General features: G+C 43.3%; 1 protein-coding gene across 1 annotated transcript in view; it reads right to left on the reverse strand.

The window, feature by feature from the left end:
• IPO9 (importin 9) overlaps nucleotides 1-20,052 on the reverse strand; it is a 41,197-nt gene that overhangs the window by 15,195 nt on the left and 5,950 nt on the right. Inside the window, exons 2-13 of the mRNA XM_058039657.1 lie at nucleotides 15,899-15,960; nucleotides 15,210-15,296; nucleotides 13,486-13,687; nucleotides 12,918-13,006; nucleotides 12,501-12,587; nucleotides 10,734-10,853; nucleotides 5,925-6,025; nucleotides 4,586-4,644; nucleotides 3,941-4,092; nucleotides 2,824-2,922; nucleotides 2,581-2,687; nucleotides 1,028-1,167 (exon numbers count right to left, since the gene is read on the reverse strand). Coding sequence (XP_057895640.1) covers nucleotides 1,028-1,167; nucleotides 2,581-2,687; nucleotides 2,824-2,922; nucleotides 3,941-4,092; nucleotides 4,586-4,644; nucleotides 5,925-6,025; nucleotides 10,734-10,853; nucleotides 12,501-12,587; nucleotides 12,918-13,006; nucleotides 13,486-13,687; nucleotides 15,210-15,296; nucleotides 15,899-15,960 — 1,305 coding nt within the window. The remainder of the gene's footprint in view (nucleotides 1-1,027; nucleotides 1,168-2,580; nucleotides 2,688-2,823; nucleotides 2,923-3,940; nucleotides 4,093-4,585; nucleotides 4,645-5,924; nucleotides 6,026-10,733; nucleotides 10,854-12,500; nucleotides 12,588-12,917; nucleotides 13,007-13,485; nucleotides 13,688-15,209; nucleotides 15,297-15,898; nucleotides 15,961-20,052) is intronic.

Below are 20,052 nucleotides of genomic sequence, written 5' to 3' on the forward strand. Positions count from 1 at the left end.
CAAAGTGATGATGCTCTCTGTTCCTCAGCATCTTTACTGCCATTATTTATGCTCCTGCAAGTACTAATTTTAAGATGAGGACATAAAACACTCTGTGCAAGCTGTACAGCAAGAGAAGAGCTTTGTTTTTTAAGTCAGTATCATAAAACACAACATTTCTTTGTACCATTACTGACCATTAAATGGATATCCTTGGAGAGCCATCAACACACTGACTGTGGGAGCCCTTCTAGAGCACAGCAGCTCATTTACAACCCAGTGCCATACATGTAAATGAATGTAAATATATGTAAATTGCTGAGGTGGTTTCTTACATGCATTGCACACTATGCACTTTGCACACTAGTTCTTCACCCAATGTTAACACAAAGAGAACAAAAAACCCTTCTTTGTAAGGGGTTAAATAAGTGTTTCTTTGATGAAAAAGGAACCCAGGAATCAGTTGTTTCTACCCTGACAACTCAATGTGGACTCATCAATGATGCTCACATTAATGCCTAAAACTTCTAAAATTTTAATTTGCAAGAACTTTTGAGGTCTGACTTTCAACAATTCCTCTGATTTTCTTGCACACTGATGTAAGATAACACAGAGAGCAAAGTCCTGCTGAGTTCTCAAGAACAGAATCCCATTTAGCCAGGAGCATTATTTGAATTCATGTGCTACAACTAGTGTCAGCCTCAGCAGAAAACAAATGGGATGACATGGTGCAGCAGGAATTCTGAAGGCAGTTAAACAGTGCTGGTGCCTTTCCCAGGAACAGACACAAGACATCAGAACAGCAATTTTCCACCCAGCTCCTCCAGCCTCATGCATCCAGCCAACAATCAAATCCAGCTGAAAGCACAGTCCCACATATAAAGGACTTAGAGTAGAACTGGGAGCACCTGGGAACTCACAAGATTTATTTTTTTCACATGAGCAGATGCACAATTGCATTTCCCAATCCCTCATGCACACATCAACCTGATTGATTCATCAGTCTCCCAGCAGTTACTCCTAGGGATGCATGCAGGGTCCCACATACCTGAAAGGTTGAGGTCTGCCAGGACCACATTTGTCAGGAAGCCATGCATATCAAAGTGTATTCTCCCATTCTTCACACTGTCTGTAATTATAGACTTGACTGAGCCCAGGGCCAGCATACAGGCTTCATGGATTTTCCACCTGCAAAACAGTTCAGACGCCTTAAGACTTTTCCTGTCATCACTCAAGAAATAAATACATATTCTGAAGTGAAGTCACAAGTCATTTTCTGGTCTAAGCTATGACAACTATTTCCTTGATCCCAAAAGAGAATTTTAAAAAGCCCTTAAAGAGATTAACATTCACAAACTGCAAGATGGGGGCTTGGAAACTCCCTCAGGATGGGCAGCATTCTCAGTCACTCCCTAAAATATTGGTGGAATAGTTTTTACTTGTACCAATTTTGTCCTCATAATAAAAAAGAACCTCTTCCATGAAAGCTTGTGTCCCAGCCATGCCTTCATAATTTATGTGCAGAAGCACTGGGATACCCAGTACATTAAAGGTTTGAGAACATCTTATTTTGCATTAACATTTTGTTAATTATGATGATATAGAACTCTGTGCAAACACACTTCTCCTTGGTTATATTTGTGAATCCAACCTACTTTACAATTAGGGAACCTAATGTCTGATTGTGCAGCCATTCCATTGCTGCTCATTATCAGAGGAGCTCCTCTGACACTAATTCAAAATAAACACAACCACTGAACCAATGCCCTGTAAAACCAGGAGAGAATCTCTGTGGACCAGCAGCCAGGTACTCCTGCAGTGGAGTTTTCTTCTTCTATCCCCAAATAGCATTAAAAACTGCAACTCTGAAGTTCTAAAATTGAACACATATATCTGCATACAGCACCACTCGACATCAAGTAAAAAAAAAATTAACATATATCTATATGTGTTTTATATATATATATATTTAACATAATATTATGTTATATATTATATATATAATATATATATGTGTGTTTAAAACACACACACACATATATATATTATATATATTATATATATATAATATATATAATATATATGTGTGTGTGTGTTTTATATATATATATTTAACATATATATATTCCTGAAAATTTATATATATATACATATAAATATTATAAATATTAAATATATATATATATAGATATAGATATATATTCCTGAAAATTTTATCCCAATTACTGAGCAGGAAGTATTGCAAACTTCTCTTCTGATTTTCTATAAGTAATAATCATTTCCCATGAGATGTTTTAAGGAACATCAAGCTCTGAAGGGAGGGAGCCTTGGCACAGATAACTTGTGCTAGGAACTGCCCAAAGTCCTACACATGAAGATTTCACCATCTGGCTCAAGAACTGCTGTACTTTCTTTTTCTTCTTCTAATCAGAGCTTTCCAGCCCCATCCTTGCTCTTCAGTTGCATTGTCACAAATGAAATGTGATTAAATCATGGTGCACCCAGAGGTCAGCACCCATCCCAGCACTGTCCCCTCCCAGCCAGCGCTGTCCCCTCCCCTCCCCGCCCCAGTGCCATCCCCTCCCCGGCCCAGCCCCTCACCAGTGCTCAGCCCCGCTGTTTTTGGCCTGCTCAGCTTCCTGCAAATGCCTCGTAGCTGCTGCAGCCAGAGCAGTTGCACTCTCGTTCTGGAAATCAGCAGCCACAGCCTGTGCACAAGAAAATGGGAACAATCATTTGTATGGACTGTTAAAAGTTGGCCTTTTCTCTAAATGCCCTTCCTGAGGGCAGGTTTGATACTTGTTATTACTATTGCAGTATCTAAATGTGGGATATGTTTCATACCAGCAGGAGATCCTGAGCAGCAATTCTCACTGTGTAGGAAAATGTGTCATCATCTTCATCCTCCACAAACTGCTGTGGATTGGCAGTCCAAACCTTAATCTAGAGGAGACAAAAAGGACAAGACAGCTGAGAATTCAGGACACCATCAGTGAAAGGCAGTTTTCTGTTCTCTGCAACCTGTTTTGGAAAACTACTTTCAAAATTTTTCTCTGCCATAAGAAGTCTTCATCCTCAACTGATTTTTCTTCTATTCCATTGGAGAAACCTTTGAACAGAAGAAACTCTCTGTTCTGAGCTCATCTTGCTCTTCTGGCCCTCATTTGGGATCAGAGTTTGACAGAACTAATGACTGACCTGGAAGCAATGCTGCAGCTTTATTTTTAGATGAGGAATGGAAGTAGCAGATAAATCTTTTAACAGAGTGCTTGTCTTTATGCATGCCTACCTAAACTAAAAGATGATGGTTGTGACACTTGAGAGGCCAGGAGCTATGCAGAATTTCAGTACAAATTATTTCACCCTGCTAGCACAATATTTTGGCTCTCACAGAAAGCTGTTTATTCCTTTCAGCATGAAAATCCTCATTTTCACAGCACATGGAAGAATGAAGGAAGAAAGCCTGAAAGAGCTGAGATTGTTCAGCCTGGAGAAGATTCCTAGAGGACCTTATAAGTGCCTTAAAAATAAAGCCCTTTTACCAGAGCCCCAGGACAAGGGCAAGATGGTAGGTTTGGATTACAGAAGGAATTCCTAACTAAGGGGGTGCTGAGACACTGGGTGTGCTGCCCAGAGAAGTTGTGAATGTCCCATCACTGTAAGTGTCCAAGGCCAGGCTGGATGGGGCTTGGAGCAACCTGGGATGGTGGAAGGTGTCCCTGCTCCTGGCAGGGGGTGGAACAGGATGGGCTTTAAAGTCCCTTCTGACCCAAACCCTTCTGTGATCTGTGATGTTAGGTCCACCTTGTGCCACTCTGGAACCTCTAAGTGCTGCCACAGCAAAGTGATGGAACAGTCTGTTAGATTACAGCAGCTTCCACACACTGAAACTCTTCCCAGGACACTTGCTGGTTTAAATCTCTCATTTCCTTTGTTTCCTACACAACACAAACATGCCCACCTGCTCCTCTGTGATCTGCATGTAAAGCAGGATGTAATAGATCAGGTCTGGCAGAGCCTTCTTCACCGTGCTCTTAAATTTGTTGTTTTCCAACAAGGCATGTACAAATTCAAATATGCTGAACACCAGATTTTCAAAGCCCAGAACTTCACCTGAACAAAGTGGGAAAAACAAAAAAGAACATGACTGAATATGCCAACAAACAAAAAAGGTACAAATGGATGTGAAAATAATTACAAACTGTTAGCTTCTCTGAGCAGATATTTATTCCTTCTCCTGGAATAGCAAGTGCAGCAGCAGCCCCAGGAGGATTTCAGACCTCATCACTTTCTGCTCTCTTCCCATCACACACCTCTCATTAAAATTTATCAAGCTCAACCTAAAACCTATTTGATTTTCTTTTGTCCCACTACTTTTACCTCAAAATTGTTGCCAATCTCACTCCTTGAGCCATTAAAAAACTTTATTGTGTGCCTTCAATTGAACACAATCACAAGTAATTTGCAAAGAAGTGATGGACACCATTCTAACATGGTAAATGCACCTTTAGCACCATCTCCATGGTGTTTCAGTTACTGTTTTGACAGCAATATTTAGGTAACTCCATTCCTCTTCAAATAATAAAAGTGAAGTGCAAGTTCTTACCATCAGAATCCACAGGATCCTCCACTTCTTCTGTGTAATTTACTTCTGTTCTCACATAAGTGGATGGAGTTAAGGAAATGCTTTTTTCTAAAGAACAACATCTATTTTGGAATTAGTCTGTTCCTGTCTTAAAATTGCTGATAACTTGGGAAGTTTTCATTCTTTTAAAAGCCTTTGATTTTGTGTAGAGTCCTGTGCTTCAGGACACACAGACAACGTCCCCAGGAGCTCCTGGCTTTGTGCACTGCCCAAGTTCAAAGACCACTTTCCACAGACCACTCACACATCACTTCAGTACATCTTTGTTATTATTTGATTAACTTAGATCAAACTCACCAAGGTAACCTAAAATTTCATTTATGTTAACTTTGCCAGAACAGAACCGCCCAGACTCATTCTTTCCAGGGAATGTGAGCCAATTCAACACCTCACTGCTGCCCAAGGGTGAGGAACCACCCCATGTTCCCACATCCTACCTTAGGTTTGCTCTGCTCCCTACCAAGCTTCTCCACAAGCACCAGCCCTGGAAAATGACAGAAAACTAACCTGGGGGTAAAAAGGAAGGAGTTTTCTTTGTGGATGGTGAACTGAAGATCCAACAAGTACCAGAGCACACACAAGGCAAGGAAGAACAAGACTCTCCCTTTTGCAAACAAAAGCCCATTTTGTTTGCCCACACCAACAGGACTGTAGTAGGAGTCAGGACAGGAGAGGGAGAAATACACCATCAGAAATCCTACAAACAGCTCCTTGTATTTTCACAGATTCACAAAATGATTTGCGTGGGAAGGGATCTTAAAGGCCATGTAGCTCCAATCCCCATGCCATAAGCAGGGACACCTTCCACTGTATTTAAACAGGGGTCTGAAAAAACAATATGGAGAGATTTGAGTTGTCAGTTTTCGAGCACAGGGCAATGCACCCATAGACCACTCTGACACAGCTGGGTGTGCAGTGAGCACTGACTGAAAATTCAAATGGTAAATCAGCTTCTTGGTAAATTGCAGCAAGTGCAATCAGTCATTAGTTCTGCTGCAGCAAGGGTAACAGCTGGTTCTCCCTCTCCTGAAGTATTTACACGGTGACCAGCACCTTTTTAAGAGGACAATTTTTACCAAAAAGTACCAGAAACAATGCAGAACTCATGGCAGTTCTACAGGGCACATGCATATCAGCACACATTTAAGCAAAAAGAAACTTAATGGAGCCTCCAGAAGTAACAGAAAGATCCTGTTTTGTCTGGCAGGGCAGAGCACTCCATGAATTGTCCTGCTCAGTCAGGTCATTACTGAGTTTGTCTCATTTGATTCCAGGCAAGCACATTCACTAGCAAGGATATAAAGCAGCACTTTCTGTCAGGGTGTTCCAGACGATGGGCAGGATCTGCTGCATTGATGAAATCATGTGCTTTGGGTAGTTTTTCACAAGTGCTGTCACAGCCTGGAACCAAAAAGAATATCAGTCAAAAGTGAAACTGGGAAAGCCATCAACACACTCAAATCACAGGCTGCTGTTCCATTAACAACTGAGATCATCCAAAGGCTTCCTGTCACCGAGGTCACCTCTCACTCCTGAGCACACAATCCTTCTCTTGCTCACTCACCAACACACTTCTCTTGGTGTTTCCTCTTTGGCAGGGAAGCAAAGGGATAACATGATGTGGCACTCAGGAGTGAAGACAATGCCACAATGCAGTGGTAAGACAATGACTCAAATCCAAAGCACATCAGTATCTGGATGCAATTATCCTGGAAGTGTTTGTCCCAGAAGAAGAACTCTAGTGTAATGTAAATCCAGACTACTGCCCACTTTCCACACTTCTACTCATGCAAGCAACACATCCATTGCACATCCAGGGAGCAGCTGGAGGAGCAAACACCCACCCAGTTCAATTCCCTTCCCATTTTGGCTGTGCCAGCCCAGCACAGGGGCTGCTCTGGGAGCAGCTCAGCAGCTCCACAGGAGATTGTGCCTGGACTTTCATGAAGCTGATCATCCTGACTTAGGGGAGCCCTTCCACTGACACTTGCCAAAAGCCTTTTGGGACCTTCCAGGAGTGAGAGAGCTCTCAGTTCCCCCTCTCCTCCCCAGGGGCACAGCTCCAGCTGTGTTACACTTGTTCCAGAACAGTGTACAGCCCCTCACAAACTGCCTGAGAGGTGGCTGCTCCCAGACACACAGGTGTCAGTTTGTTTGTGCTCACCCAATACTAATCACTCTGTGCAGTTGGTTTGTTTGCAGCACTGGGTACATTAATAGAAACAAAAAAAATAGTAATTCACCTTCCAGAAAAACAAGAGCAATCTAATATCAGCATTGGAGATGAGCAGGCATCAGGAATAACCCAGTTATGTGGGTTTGGGAATGAGTCTGGCAGGTGCTGGAAGGAAGCATTGCAGAAAATAATGCTGAAATCTCCGGGGAAAAAATTATGCAGGTGCTGGCAAAGGATGTGAATCTGATCCTCAGGACTGCTGCAAACACCCTGCCTAGGGCCACAGGAGCATCCAAACACACTTGTTCCATATGCCACTCCACATGAACCCTGGGTAAATGTTTCCAAGCTCTACACCCAACCAGCCCTGCAGGAAGCACTGCTGGAGTGCTAAGGGAGCTCCCCAATGGCTCTGCAGTTGGAACAATAGAAAGCTGCATTTGCAAGGTCACCACAGCCCTGCACAGCAAGTCATTAAAACACAGAGCACTCTCCTGTCAGATGTTGAATTTCAACCCCTGGCCCCTCATTCTGCCAATTCCCACCGCTTGTCTGAACTCAGAGAACAGTCCCCTGCCAATCCCCATGTATTGCTCCACCACCTATTAATCCTTCAAGAAACCCTTTATCCTTCTCTCTTCAGAGCACTGCTCCTTCAAGTCACTCTACCAAAGCCTTTTATTGCTTCTCTTCCTGACTGCATCTTTAAACAGAGAAGAAATCCCCACATTTTTGGATAAAAAGCTTAAAATACACACTAGAGAGTATGCTAAAGCTGACTGTCAGTCAAAGTTCAGAAGCAGCAGGTGAAGTACCTTGTTCATAAAATTGGGAAGTTTGTCCCAAGACACAGATCCCACCTTATCTTCCATCCAAGAAAAAAGAGGTTATGATTAATTATTTTTTCTAGCTAGTTATTTGTTCCAGTGTCAGGAAAAATGTAAGCATAACTTCTCTGACCCACAGGTGTTGAACAGCTTCTAAGCACAAATGAAGAAGCACAACAGCAAGACTGCAAGATGCTTTGATTGTTGATTAATTGGTGTTCCTGATATATTATATACCACACACTAAGTACACCATTGTATTCCAATTTGTATTCCATTATTGTGAAATTTGCCTTAAATCTGTCACCTGACATGTTTAATCAGTCTGTTTCTCTCAAAACAATCAATAGTAGCATGTTCAACACTGGAATTAGGATTCAAGAATTGCACAGTTGCAGCTCATTCATCCTTAGAGACCCCAATTTAATTCATGCTGAACTATCAAACACAACAATAAATTACCCCATGGCTATTTCCTTCTAGTCCTCACACTTGGTATTTCTGTTGTGGCAAAACTTCCCATCTCCTCCAAGGATAAAAGGCCCTGATTTTCTGCTGATAATGGCTTAAAAGCTTGTAACTATTCTGGGAACAACTTGGGGCACATTAACCATCAGTGGCTCCCCATGATGTGATCCAAACCTTTCACTCCCCTAACCAGGATAAATGTCCCAATGAATCAGGCAGAGGTGCACACTGCAACAGCATTCATTCCTTACACCTTCTGCCACTGTCCTGCAGAACACTCTGACATGTACAGCACAGCAGTTTAGGTCAGGACTGCCTCTGACTTCCATCAAAAACTCCATGAGCCTTGGACTACAAAGCTCTCAAGTGACAGGGAAGGGAAAAAAAAGTTTTCCTATCATTTGCTGCACAGCACTTCATTAAGGAAAAGAAAATGGAATTGAGTTTGCATCTGGTTGAAAATGTGCTATAAAAAAGTCTCAATTCCCTCTTCCATTGCATCAGCTTTTCAAGGGGTTCCTGTAATGACTTCATCTGTAGAGCTGGTTTAAATAATCCCCTAAGGTTTCTTACTTCTGCATTACAATGACTATAAAATCCACTTCTCTGGAAGTGAAGGCAATTCACCTGAATCCCTTTTTCCTCAGAAAATTGCTATCATCAGCTTAGAAACCTGAAGTTACAAAACCATGAACTGCCTTAAGTCAACAGCCAGACCACTCATCTCTTCAAAAAGAGCCTCCTACAAAGCACTTGTGAGCAGGAGATCTCCTGAATTTTCTGTTTCAATGCACATTTATTCTCTGCTGCCATCAATGCCACCCAATACACAGCAGTGTATCCAGGTCCAAATCCTCCTGTGCTGCACCTCCCCTGCAGAGGCCACAGGCAGAGCCCCTCACACAGCTGAGGAGCAGAGCAACAACAAGGTGACATTTCCTCAGAGACTTTCCCAGCCTGTCACCTTGTTCAAGAACCTCCTGGTGGGACCAGTGCTGACACACCCATGCAAAGAGCCCAATGCCAGCAAGCACGTACTTAAATAACAGAAAAGGCTGCAGAATGCATGGATGTAATGAGAACAGAACTGGCCTGGCCTGGTTTAGACTGAAGCCATCAGTTACAACTGCTTTCTGTGGAGGCTGAAAAATACCACTACTCATTAACAATCCAAATGTGAGTATCTGGAGTAAGGGATCCAAACATTCTTGAGCTGCAGCCTGTTCAAATTAAGACAATACCCTGCAGTGCTCCTTTCATGTTGCTGTTCCTATAAATCACTGCCCCAGAAATCCCAGTGCACGGAAAGGAAAAAAAAACCCACAAGAGACATTCTCTCAACAAAAACTGCCAACATCCTTCCCCAAACTGCTTTCCAGTAGTGCTGCACAGCAAGAACAGCTCAGCTGTTGGAGTACAAGACATGCAGCCCTCACTGAGAAGCCACAGGATACCCAGACCAGTACTGCTGCCTTGAACTGAGACAAGTTCCACAGGACAGAGCTCAGGAGCTGCTGCTTTGTGTAACACAACAGCACCTCCCAGCAGGTATTTTCATTACTTCAGTCTTGGAATGCTGGGGGACACAAGACACATGAGGGACTTTGGACTGGTTAACATAAGAAATTTGATAACAGGATGCCTTGGCAAAAGCAAATGGAACTTTGAAAATTGGACCTGGATTGCAAGAAGATGAAATCAAACAGGTTTACCAGAAAAAGAAAATCCCATTCAACTCTGCAAGCAAGAGATGTTGTTATATGCATAAGTTTGTGTTTGTGATTTTAACCTAATCATTGTAGTACACATTACTAGTCTCCCTGAAATAGTATATAAGTGTTTGTATCCCACAATAAAATGGGATTCTGATCACTGAGTCAGTCTCCCTGTCTCTCTCCATCGCCGACACTTCAGCACAAAGCTGGTCACCCTGACTTTTGACACTTATTTAAGTAATTTCCTTATTGCTTTCTTCATGGAACTCAATGAGCCTCAGTGCCCATCCTCAGAAACCTGTACACTGACCTGAGTGCTGCCCAACCCAGCACACAGGCAGGGAAATGAAAGATTTGGATTTGGTCCTGCAACTGGTGCTTTTGGCTCTTTGCTCTCCCATGCTGCAGGCACACACCCTGAGCTCTTACAGGGGTCTGCACTGTCCCTGTCCCCATGCACACAGAGCTCTCCAACACAATCTCCTCTCTACAGGAAACCAGGACAGTACAAGGACTTTCCATCTCTCTTTCCCAGAGATCATTTAGCATTAAAGAGCAGGCAAGTTCCAGAAAAGCACCTGCACTTAATAAGCTTTTACAACTTACTGCAGAATTCTACAACTACAGATTATGATGTCCAGGACATATCCAAGATACATCAGATCAGCAAATGACAGAGACAGATGGTCCTATGGACCAGATTCCTGTGGATCATTTTAGAGACAGATCTTCATGGATCTCATCATAGGTATCTTCAGTACAGGTGAACAACTTGTTTCACTGTTGATGGTGCTGGGAGGCAAAAGCCTTCACTGTTCATCCCATGAGCACACTGGGAGATTTGCCACTTGAGCTTGTTTTCCAGCACATCTGTGTGTTGGTATTCAGATCTTTCTCCACTTAACCAGCCCTAAGTGACTCACCTTTAAAACCTCCATCTTAAAGCCACTGTCCGATGTTGGTCCATCAGGCATCTGCAGGGCCTGGACAAAGGCTTCTGTGAACTGCTGCACCACAGGGAAAATCAGGACCTTGGCAGCACCCTGGTTACAGACAATGCAAGCACAGCTGAATATCAGATACAGAACCCCCACATCTGACAGGTAAAGCACTAGAAGCAGCAGCAAATGCACTTTGCTGGTAAAAAATAGAAGAGAAACTCATGGCTACTGCAGAATATTGCAAAGTCACATGAAAGCTGCTTCAAACATCACTTGGGCTCTCTCTTTAGGTAAGGAACTAAGCTCAGCTGAATCCCACTCTTCAGAACCCCACAGCACAGGCTCCCACAAAACACACACACATCCAACTTATCACTTTGGAGTCTCAGGAGAGATCCAGTCAATCCAGTCTGGAAAGCCCCAGGAGCAGTGCTCACCCCATCATTTCATTTGATGAGCTGAATCCTGCACCCCAGCACCCCCAGGCTTCAAAACCAACCTGGGGTGGCTCCATCACACACACAATCACCCCAAACCCTGTGGCTGGCATTTATCTCCCTGCAGAGCCTCCATCCCCCAAACCAAACAAGCTGAGTATCAACAGCTGGCCTGAAGATTAACAGGATGATTCTGCCTAGGAAAATACAGCAAGTATTTTTCCAGATGTCAGAGCACTCCATAATCAGTCCTTGGCAGAGCAAGTAATACAGGACCAAAATAATTTTATTGAGATTATTCCTCATAAATCCAGAGCCAGGACACGGAAGTCCTATGTTTAAATCAATTAGGAAATGCCATTTATAAAAAGATTACTTTTTTTTTTTTAATAAAATTTCAAAGGTTCAAATTTCATAGAAAAGGTTTAGTATTCAATGTAACGGACACTTTCAGCCCTTCTCCAGAATAAGACAGAGGAGTTACTACTATCTCTTAGATACTGGTATCAGCTGCATGATACAGTGCAGGAATAACCTCCTCATGGCAGTACAGATACAATGTAATTACCAGAACTTTCCAAAAGTCTGCACTGGGTTGCTAGCTCCCTGTGCAAACAGGGAGGGAACAGCCACTAGATTGAGAGTCACCCTTCCTTATCCTCACACCCCAAAAAGTTGAAAATAACCATTTATTGTCTGGGAGTGCTGGAAAAGCCACTTGTCAAAGGCCTTTTACAATGCAGATGTGCTCAGTTAGAGCCAGACAGCAGACTCACATCTAAAGCTGCTTGACTGCTGTGTTTGTTTCTTAACAGCTATTCTTCCAAAACTGGGCTGGGTTTGGCTTCCCCCACCCCTTCAGAAACAAGGCCAAGGCACCTCCTGAAGCACAGGCTGAAGCTCCAGGAGCTTGGAACCAAAGCTTTGCCCAAGGGTCCCTCCTTACCCAAGGCCTGGCAGGTGACTGGGACAGGGCTCAGCTGAAGGCTGGAAGCCAAGTTACAGATTTATAAACAAAGAGATGATACTCCATCTCCTCCCCATGCTGACTCCCCATTCCCTGAGCTCTTACAAGCATGTCTGTTGATAAACCATAAATTAACCTTAATTATGGAAACCAAGTCCCACTATCAAGGCATGCATGTAAAGCAGGCAGTCAGCTACTTTACATGTATTAAATTACAGCCTCTTCCCCCAAATTCCAGCTGACACAATATGTAATTTTCCAGTGTTTCATTTCCATATTAACAATTATTTAGAACCTCACTCAGTTTGAATTCAAAGCATCTTGTATGTCAAGTTAAATTCTTGCCTTTTCCAGCTCCTCCATGTTACAGATCATGTGGGCACACGTGGTAAATATCTCCACTGCACGTGACCTCGTGCGAATCCCATACACCTGGACAGAAGTTAAACATCAGGAACACAACATTCTTCTTACACAAAATACTTCCTTTAATTATATTTTAATTGTATTTCAGTTTTGCTTTAGATTTACTCTCTTATTTTATTATTGGCTTCAACTCTTCTGTTAAAACATTAGCTGCCATCAACTATCATATCATCAAGAAAATTCTTTAAGTCTAACTCATACTGCTGTATGACTTAACCATTAAATCTGAAGTTTCTCTGTTCCAAGAAACATTCCCACTAATTTAATAATGGGAATTATTTCCCACCAATGGGAATTCATTTCCCACCAATACCAACCTCACTGTGAAGATCCTACCTCTGCCATTGTGAAAATTTTGTACATTTCTGGAAGAATAACTGGAGCTACAAGTGGCATCTGTATGTCTGTCACTTCTCGGGTAAATTCTAAAAAATGGAAAAAGAAGACAAGTTCTTATAAGAAATCCAATCTTATAAGAATCCAAATCTTATAAGAAATTCAATCCAAAAAATGTTTCTAGGGAACACCAACAACAGAACTATTGGGAAAAATTAAGAGAATTGAAACATGCTGATTTGCACTTCACTAGACTAGGGTCATCTGATCTACCTGAGGCAATCCTCAAAGGCAAGCAGAAAATATCACACTAAAAAGTGCAGGTATCTGGAAAGCAGGGTGTTACAGTCCAAGTCCCTTCTGAGCTCCAACCTGCAGCACAGCACCTCCTTCCCCAGCTCTCATGACACCTGCTGAGCACAACTCCACAGCCAGCAACAGCACCAGGGGAAGAGAGGAAGACAATTCCAACTTCTTCAATTTGGATGAAACATGACACAATACTGGCACAAGGAAAAGCCCGAAGAGCTCCCTAGAGCAGCCCTGCCCAGGCACGGCAGCCACAGACCTGTGAGCACCCTCATGGCTCCGTGCACCGCGTTGACATCGCCGCTGACCAGCATCTCCATGAGCAGGTTGAAGAGCTCGGGCCAGGCCTCGGGCCAGTCCCAGTGCGCGATGGCTGACACGGCGTAGGCCACGCTCGAGCGCACTTTGCTGATGGACTCGCGCAGCCCGCTGGGCAGCAGCTCCCTGATTGCCACTTTGGCCTGGGGAAACAACAGCATTCACAACAGAGCCACAGCACAATCTCATTTTAAAAATCTAGACCTATGGCTGCGTCCTGATATTGACTCAATACAAAATGAATCATCGTGGAATATTCATCAAAATGAATTTTCGTTTTACAAAATGAATAACCGATTATTATTCTCAACTAACCACAAAGATATTGGGACCCTATAACTAATTTTTGGTGCATGAGCTGGAATAGTAGGTACTGCCCTAAGCCTCCTCACCTGAGCAGAACTAGGCCCACCTGGAGCCCTTCTAGGAGACAGCCAAGTCTACAATGTAGTTGTCACAGCCCATGCTTTCGTAATAATTTTCTTCATAGTTATACCAATTATAATTGCAGGGTTCAGAAACTGACTAGTTCCTCTAATAACTGGAGCCCCAGACATAGCATTCCCACAACAACATAAGCTTCTGACTACTCCTCCATCCTTCCTTCTCCTCCCAGCATCTTCCACAGTCGAAGCAGGTGTTGGCACAGGCTGAACAGTGCACCCTCCACTGGCCAGCAACCTAGCTCACACTGCAGCCTCAGTCGACCTCGTAATCTTCTCCCTACACCTAGCTGGTATCTCTTCAATCCTAGAAGCAATCAACTTCATTACAACAGCAATCAATACAAAACCTCCTGTCCTCTCACAATACCAACCCCCCTATTCATCTGATCAGTCCTAATCACCGCAGTACTCCAGACAAAACCACTCTTGCACACTACACCCTGTAATTTTTTAGAGAAAACTTCATGGTGTGTTTTAACATAGCATCATCTCACACACAGCATCAGACAAGCACAGAGTAAACAGCACACAGCTGCAACTACACAGGATGTACAGATCTACATGGAAAACATCCAGAGTTAGCTGAGATAAATCCCAGCTCCAGTGTCAGGGACTGTGTTTGCTTACTTTGGAAGATTTCAGTAAACAAGAACAGTCAGCCAGCCCTGAAGGGACAGGAAAAAACAAAAGCCACTTCTGGGACATAATTCAAGCAATTATCTCTGGATGGGATGAATCATATTCTAGATATGAAAGATGCTCCAGTCAACAGTCAGAGTGGAAAGGGCTGGAATCTCTGGCCATCTTAGCTGTTAAATACTCCTGCTGAGCAGATTCTCAATGAAACACAGCAGCTTTAACCTAAAATTTGTCATGGGAAAATAAGTCCCAGGATGTACAACAAAAGATTTAGCAAATCTCCAAAAAAAAGACTGCCAGAACCAGTATTGGTGAAACTTAGGAAGCAGCTTTTCTTCTAGTCTTATTCTGAGAGTAACAGGAGCATTGTGGCTGAGCTTTCCCTACAGGAAGCAGCCCAAGCTTCTCAAGCCCAGTTGTTTTAGGCGACTAAAAACAGATTTTTGAAGTGCAAATTGTCAAAAAACCGTCACTGAAGCCATTAATCCTCAAAATACACATGGGTGCTGGCACTTCTTTAAGTGTCTAAAGAATTCATATTCTTGATGGATAAACCAGATAATGTAAAACCAAGTCTTACCCTTTCTGTGGTCTCTGGAGGTCTAAACTTGTCAGACTGAGAGCACCAGTGAGTTTCCACATACTGCTTGAGAATAACGGACGCCAGCTGTGGCAGGAGAGAGGTCAGCAATCAGGGACACATCCTGCAACCATTGCAAGGATCACCCCTGACCCATTTGCTCAGCCTCCTGTCCCATCATGCTTCTTTTAGAGGGGCAGCAGGACTTGCCAAAAATGTTAAAAATCCATGAAATGGACCACAGAGTTACTGCAGTGAAAATAACTGCTGGGCATCCACTGAGCAGCAATGGCCTGCACAGCACTGACCCAAGGCAGCAGCTCTAGAAAGGCACAAGATTCAGGTCACAAAGTAACTAAAGGAATATAGAACCAAAACTTCCTTTCCAAGGAGGAAAACACCTCCAGTACAAAGTTTCTGCAAAGAAAAGCCACACTTCTGCTAGCTGATGTCTACCACCCACCTCCTAAGCTGTGTCCATTTCCAGTACAGTATTGTCTCAGCACCAGGTTTATTAAGTTAAAAAAAAAAATAAAAACTCAACAAATGTTAAAGTATAACACCAGAATAATGTTGAAAGAAAGACTCAGAATGCTATTTCCAATATTTCACCTGAAAGCATGGAAGAATATTTTAAAAACTAAGGAAATTTCCATCTAAATTCTTTCTGCAGTTCCAGGAAAACTCACCTGCCGGATGGCCAGAGCTCCCTGAGGGTCCACAGTCAGTTCTGCCAAATGAACACCAAATTCTGCAAGGAAAAAAACCAAATATTGGTATTGTAAATTGGTATTGTAACTTTTATTGCCACACAGCAAAAGTCATCAAGGTTTTTGGAAAAGGACATCATACCAATTGAATGACTCATATGCAAGAAGGAAAAGGCAATTCCAAAGCACAGCTACTCAAATAAATCCTAAGCATTAATTCTCCCCTGTGCTCTCCACAAAAATTTCATTTATTGCCTTGGCATCTTATTTCCTTTTTTCATGGGCAAAAAATTTTGCAATGCAGGCTAATAATAACTAGCAAATTATTTAAATGCATATATAAAAGTCTTATCTATAATGTAAAATCACTACTTAAGTTTCTACAGGAGAGATGCATGGAAAAGATGCAGGATGGAGTAAGGCAGCAGCAGAAGGGCAGGCAGCTGTGCCTCTGTGGACACCCTGGGTTCATCCACAGGGATGTGCAGGCATCACTTCAGCTGTGCCAGTGCTACCCCACCAGTGCCCAGGACACACCAACACCTTCCTGAGCAATCCCTGCCTGGCACAGCGACACCAGCACTGCCTGGACAGCCCCCAGGGCTGTGGGACCTTGTCCTGCAAAGAATCTGTCCAGAGGAAGTCAGAGCTTCTTGTGGCTTCTTGCCAGGCAAAGGCAAAATTCAAACACTTGGAACAATCCTGTTGATGCTGAGCACAGGAAATAAAAGCTTGGAAGAGCAGCTGTTCTGATATGGTAAATCCATACAACTCAATAAATTTGCTTAAAATTGCAATTTGAAGTTACAGGCAGCTGCTAACTGGCCTAAATACTTCATTTAATTTCACTAGTCTGCTTAAGAAACACATTTGTGATGTTTCAGTTCTTAGAAGCTGTGGAGCAGCAGTTATGCCCTGGGGTCCTGTCAGCACACCCTGCCTCCTGCAGACAGGCTAAACGTGCTGACAGCACCCCTGACAAACACAGAATGAAAATTCTTCTAAAAGGAGTTCTATGACTTCCCTCAGCAGCACATCTGAGGGCTTCACAAATGCCTGAGTGTCTCCTAATACCCACCTCACTGCTAAGAGGCTTTTCTGGGCTGGGAGATAATTGCCTCTCACTTTCCACAGCACACACTGAACATACCCAGTTCCCTTACCCTTCCTTCACAGATCATGCATTTAAGGAAGAGGAAAATAACCCTCTTATCCCAGCTGTGAAAGCAGGGAGCCTCATTCCAAGATGTACTTAACATAATACTTCTCTTAACTGAAGCAGTCATTATTCTGTGTGCTGTCTGTGATTTCCATGATCAAGTGTGGCATTGCATTTCAGCCCCATCTTTAAAGGGTAAGTTGGAAGGGTATGAGGAGTATAAATGGAAAGCTAAAAAGGGTAGAAATAGATATAAAGGAAATCAGAGTAAGTGCAACTGCTTCACACAGCTACAACTCAGTATATTAGTTCACAACCCTGAATTTGTTTACATATATGCATTTGATGTACTCTCTCTGCATACACTGCAAAGCTGGAAGGGACCCACAAGGATCATCCAGTCCAGCTCTGTTGAATGGCTTACACCCTACAGAGAGGAGCAGTGTCTGCACACAGTCCTCCAAATTATGTGGTAAGGAGGTTTGATGGCAGCAGGAGGAGGTTAAATCATGGTCTGTGATTTACAATATTTAGTTTCTCCATTTTCCAACACCTTAGTTCTGCTCCCCAGGCAGACTGCAGTGCCATTGTTGGGACACCAGAGCCACTCACAGCTGCAGTGACCCAGAGTTCTGTCCTGCAAACCCCTTGGGTCTGACAATAACCACTGACACCCCCCCCCCACACACAGGCTTTCAGCCTGATGTCCTGCTTAAAAATATGACAAAACTGCATCTTCTTGACTGAGAAATTACCATTGTGGCAAATTACTATCAGGAATCCTGCTGAATTCAGACCACTCACACCCAGCACTTGTTTAAGCAATAAGCCAGCTCTCCTGTCAAACCAAAATCAGAGGGATTTATCAAGAACAGATCACATAAAACAGTACTAGTTGTGTAGCAGCTATTTATCCTATTGTTACAGACAGTGACAAGCTGTTTAAGGAGCTGCTCCAAGAATATTTCCAGGGACTGACATTACACTTATCCTTGTACAGCTCACTGGCTCCTCTTTTCTCAAAGGATGGTTTATTATTGGGATCTTTCCCAGCTGGCTGGAAATATCATGGGTAAATGCAGTTCAAATGGACCCTGATAGGCGATTCCTCCACTTATATTTTGTAAATTTGAGATATCAGAAAGACCAAGTCTTCTCCCCAAGATAAAGTCTGTAAACCTCAAAGATTAGAAGCTTTTAATGAAGCTTTATTTAAGTGCTCTGGCATAGACAGCACTTGGCAAACACATTTTCTACTGGCTCTGCTTCTCCTCCTCATTAACCTCTATATTAATAAAATCAAACCCTCCTCCTCTATCTACCACATAACCAGTTTATGTAACCTCTTCACCCCCAACATTTTTGCCAAACAAAGCCACATGAAACCAAAAATTACTTGTAAGCAAGCAGGAAGGAATAAATGAGCAGAAGTTTCTAGTGAATCTTTGCACCTTGAAAGGGGTCAGCACTGACCAAGTCCAGCTCAGCATGGACGTGCTCAGGAGCTGCTGGAGGTCCCTTTGGTTGTCTCTGCTGGGGGCAGAGACAGGGTGAGCTGGAGAAAGGACTGTGGGGCAGTCTGGTGAATCCAGGTATCCCATGGCCACTGACACTCCAAACTAAAGCAACACTTGGTCTGCAGAGCCTGGATCTCACCACCACCATCACAGCAGCACCAGAAACTGAGTTCCCTTTACTCAATACTTGCCCACCTTTGTGCATCCTGGTCCTCAGCCACACAGGCACAGATGTTTTCCACAGGACTGGCTTTCAGTAACATCATCATAAAGAAACTTGTGTTGAAAGGGACCTTGAGAGGTCACCCAGTCCAATCTCCTGCTCAAAGCAGGGCCAGCCACGAGATCAGACCAGCACAGAATGAAATGAGGACCTGCAGACAGACAGGAGGAAACACCAAGCAAGAATCTAATGCTGAGCCAGAGTTCTGACACTCTACACATGTGCTGCCTTGAGGAACTTCTTCATCCTCCATCATGATGCTCAAGAACTGCTCCAAAAGCATTCCTTTTGTTAGCCACCTCTAAAACTGCATTCATATTTTCCTCATTTCTCAGCAAAAGACAGAAAGATTGAGGTCACTCTTCTCCAGAAGCTGAGCTGGTTTTAAGTATCTCCTTTGAAACCCTTCTTCTCAACTTCTCTCTACAAACATACCTGCAGCATTTCACAGAGCAAACACCAGGGTGGTGTTTGATACTGACAGGCAGCATCATATGTTGCAATGTGGCCATTTCTTGTTTCAACTTCCCTGCTACAAATCAGTTCAATGTTAAAGTTTACTCCATCAAGAATTCAGCTCAAGACACCCACAGGACTTTCACTCATCTCTGCCCATCACTCACTCTACCACAATTGAAGCTACAGCCACAAAAGCACCACAAAACCACATGTTGTGGTCATGTCTTCATATTCTCTAGAATCTCTCCTTCCAAACAATGCTGGGGTTTATGGACTCACATAAATCATGGACTCACAGAGTACCTGAGGCCACACTGCAATCCCTCCTGAGCCACGTTAGAGAGGATCTGCTGGGAAGGAGCTGACCACAAGCAGGAATGTGCTGAACCAGGGAAGCACAAGTGATGCAATGTGTTCTGTGCCATTATGGTACCTGTAGGTGCTCTGGCACAAACTGACACAAACTGTATCATGAAAACACCATCAGGGAATCAACAAGTTCTAAAGCATCAAACTGAATGTGCTGAGCCACCTGCTCTGGAAGAAGAGATGGTGAAAGAACATTTACAAGACCCATAAAGCAAATCTCCCATTCTGAAATCACACCAAGTCAAAGCACTGGTTATCTCCTGGACAGGACTGGTCTCAAACAAGATGGACAAGAGGGTCAGCATGCCCAGACTGACACAGGAATCACTCTGCCAGGGTCAGCACCATCTTCACAGCCACCTGCACATCTCAGCTTCTGGCAGCAAAAAACCTTGTAAAGGACTGA

The sequence above is a fragment of the Melospiza georgiana genome, chromosome 23 (assembly GCF_028018845.1).
Source record: "Melospiza georgiana isolate bMelGeo1 chromosome 23, bMelGeo1.pri, whole genome shotgun sequence".
Taxonomy (NCBI): domain Eukaryota; kingdom Metazoa; phylum Chordata; class Aves; order Passeriformes; family Passerellidae; genus Melospiza; species Melospiza georgiana.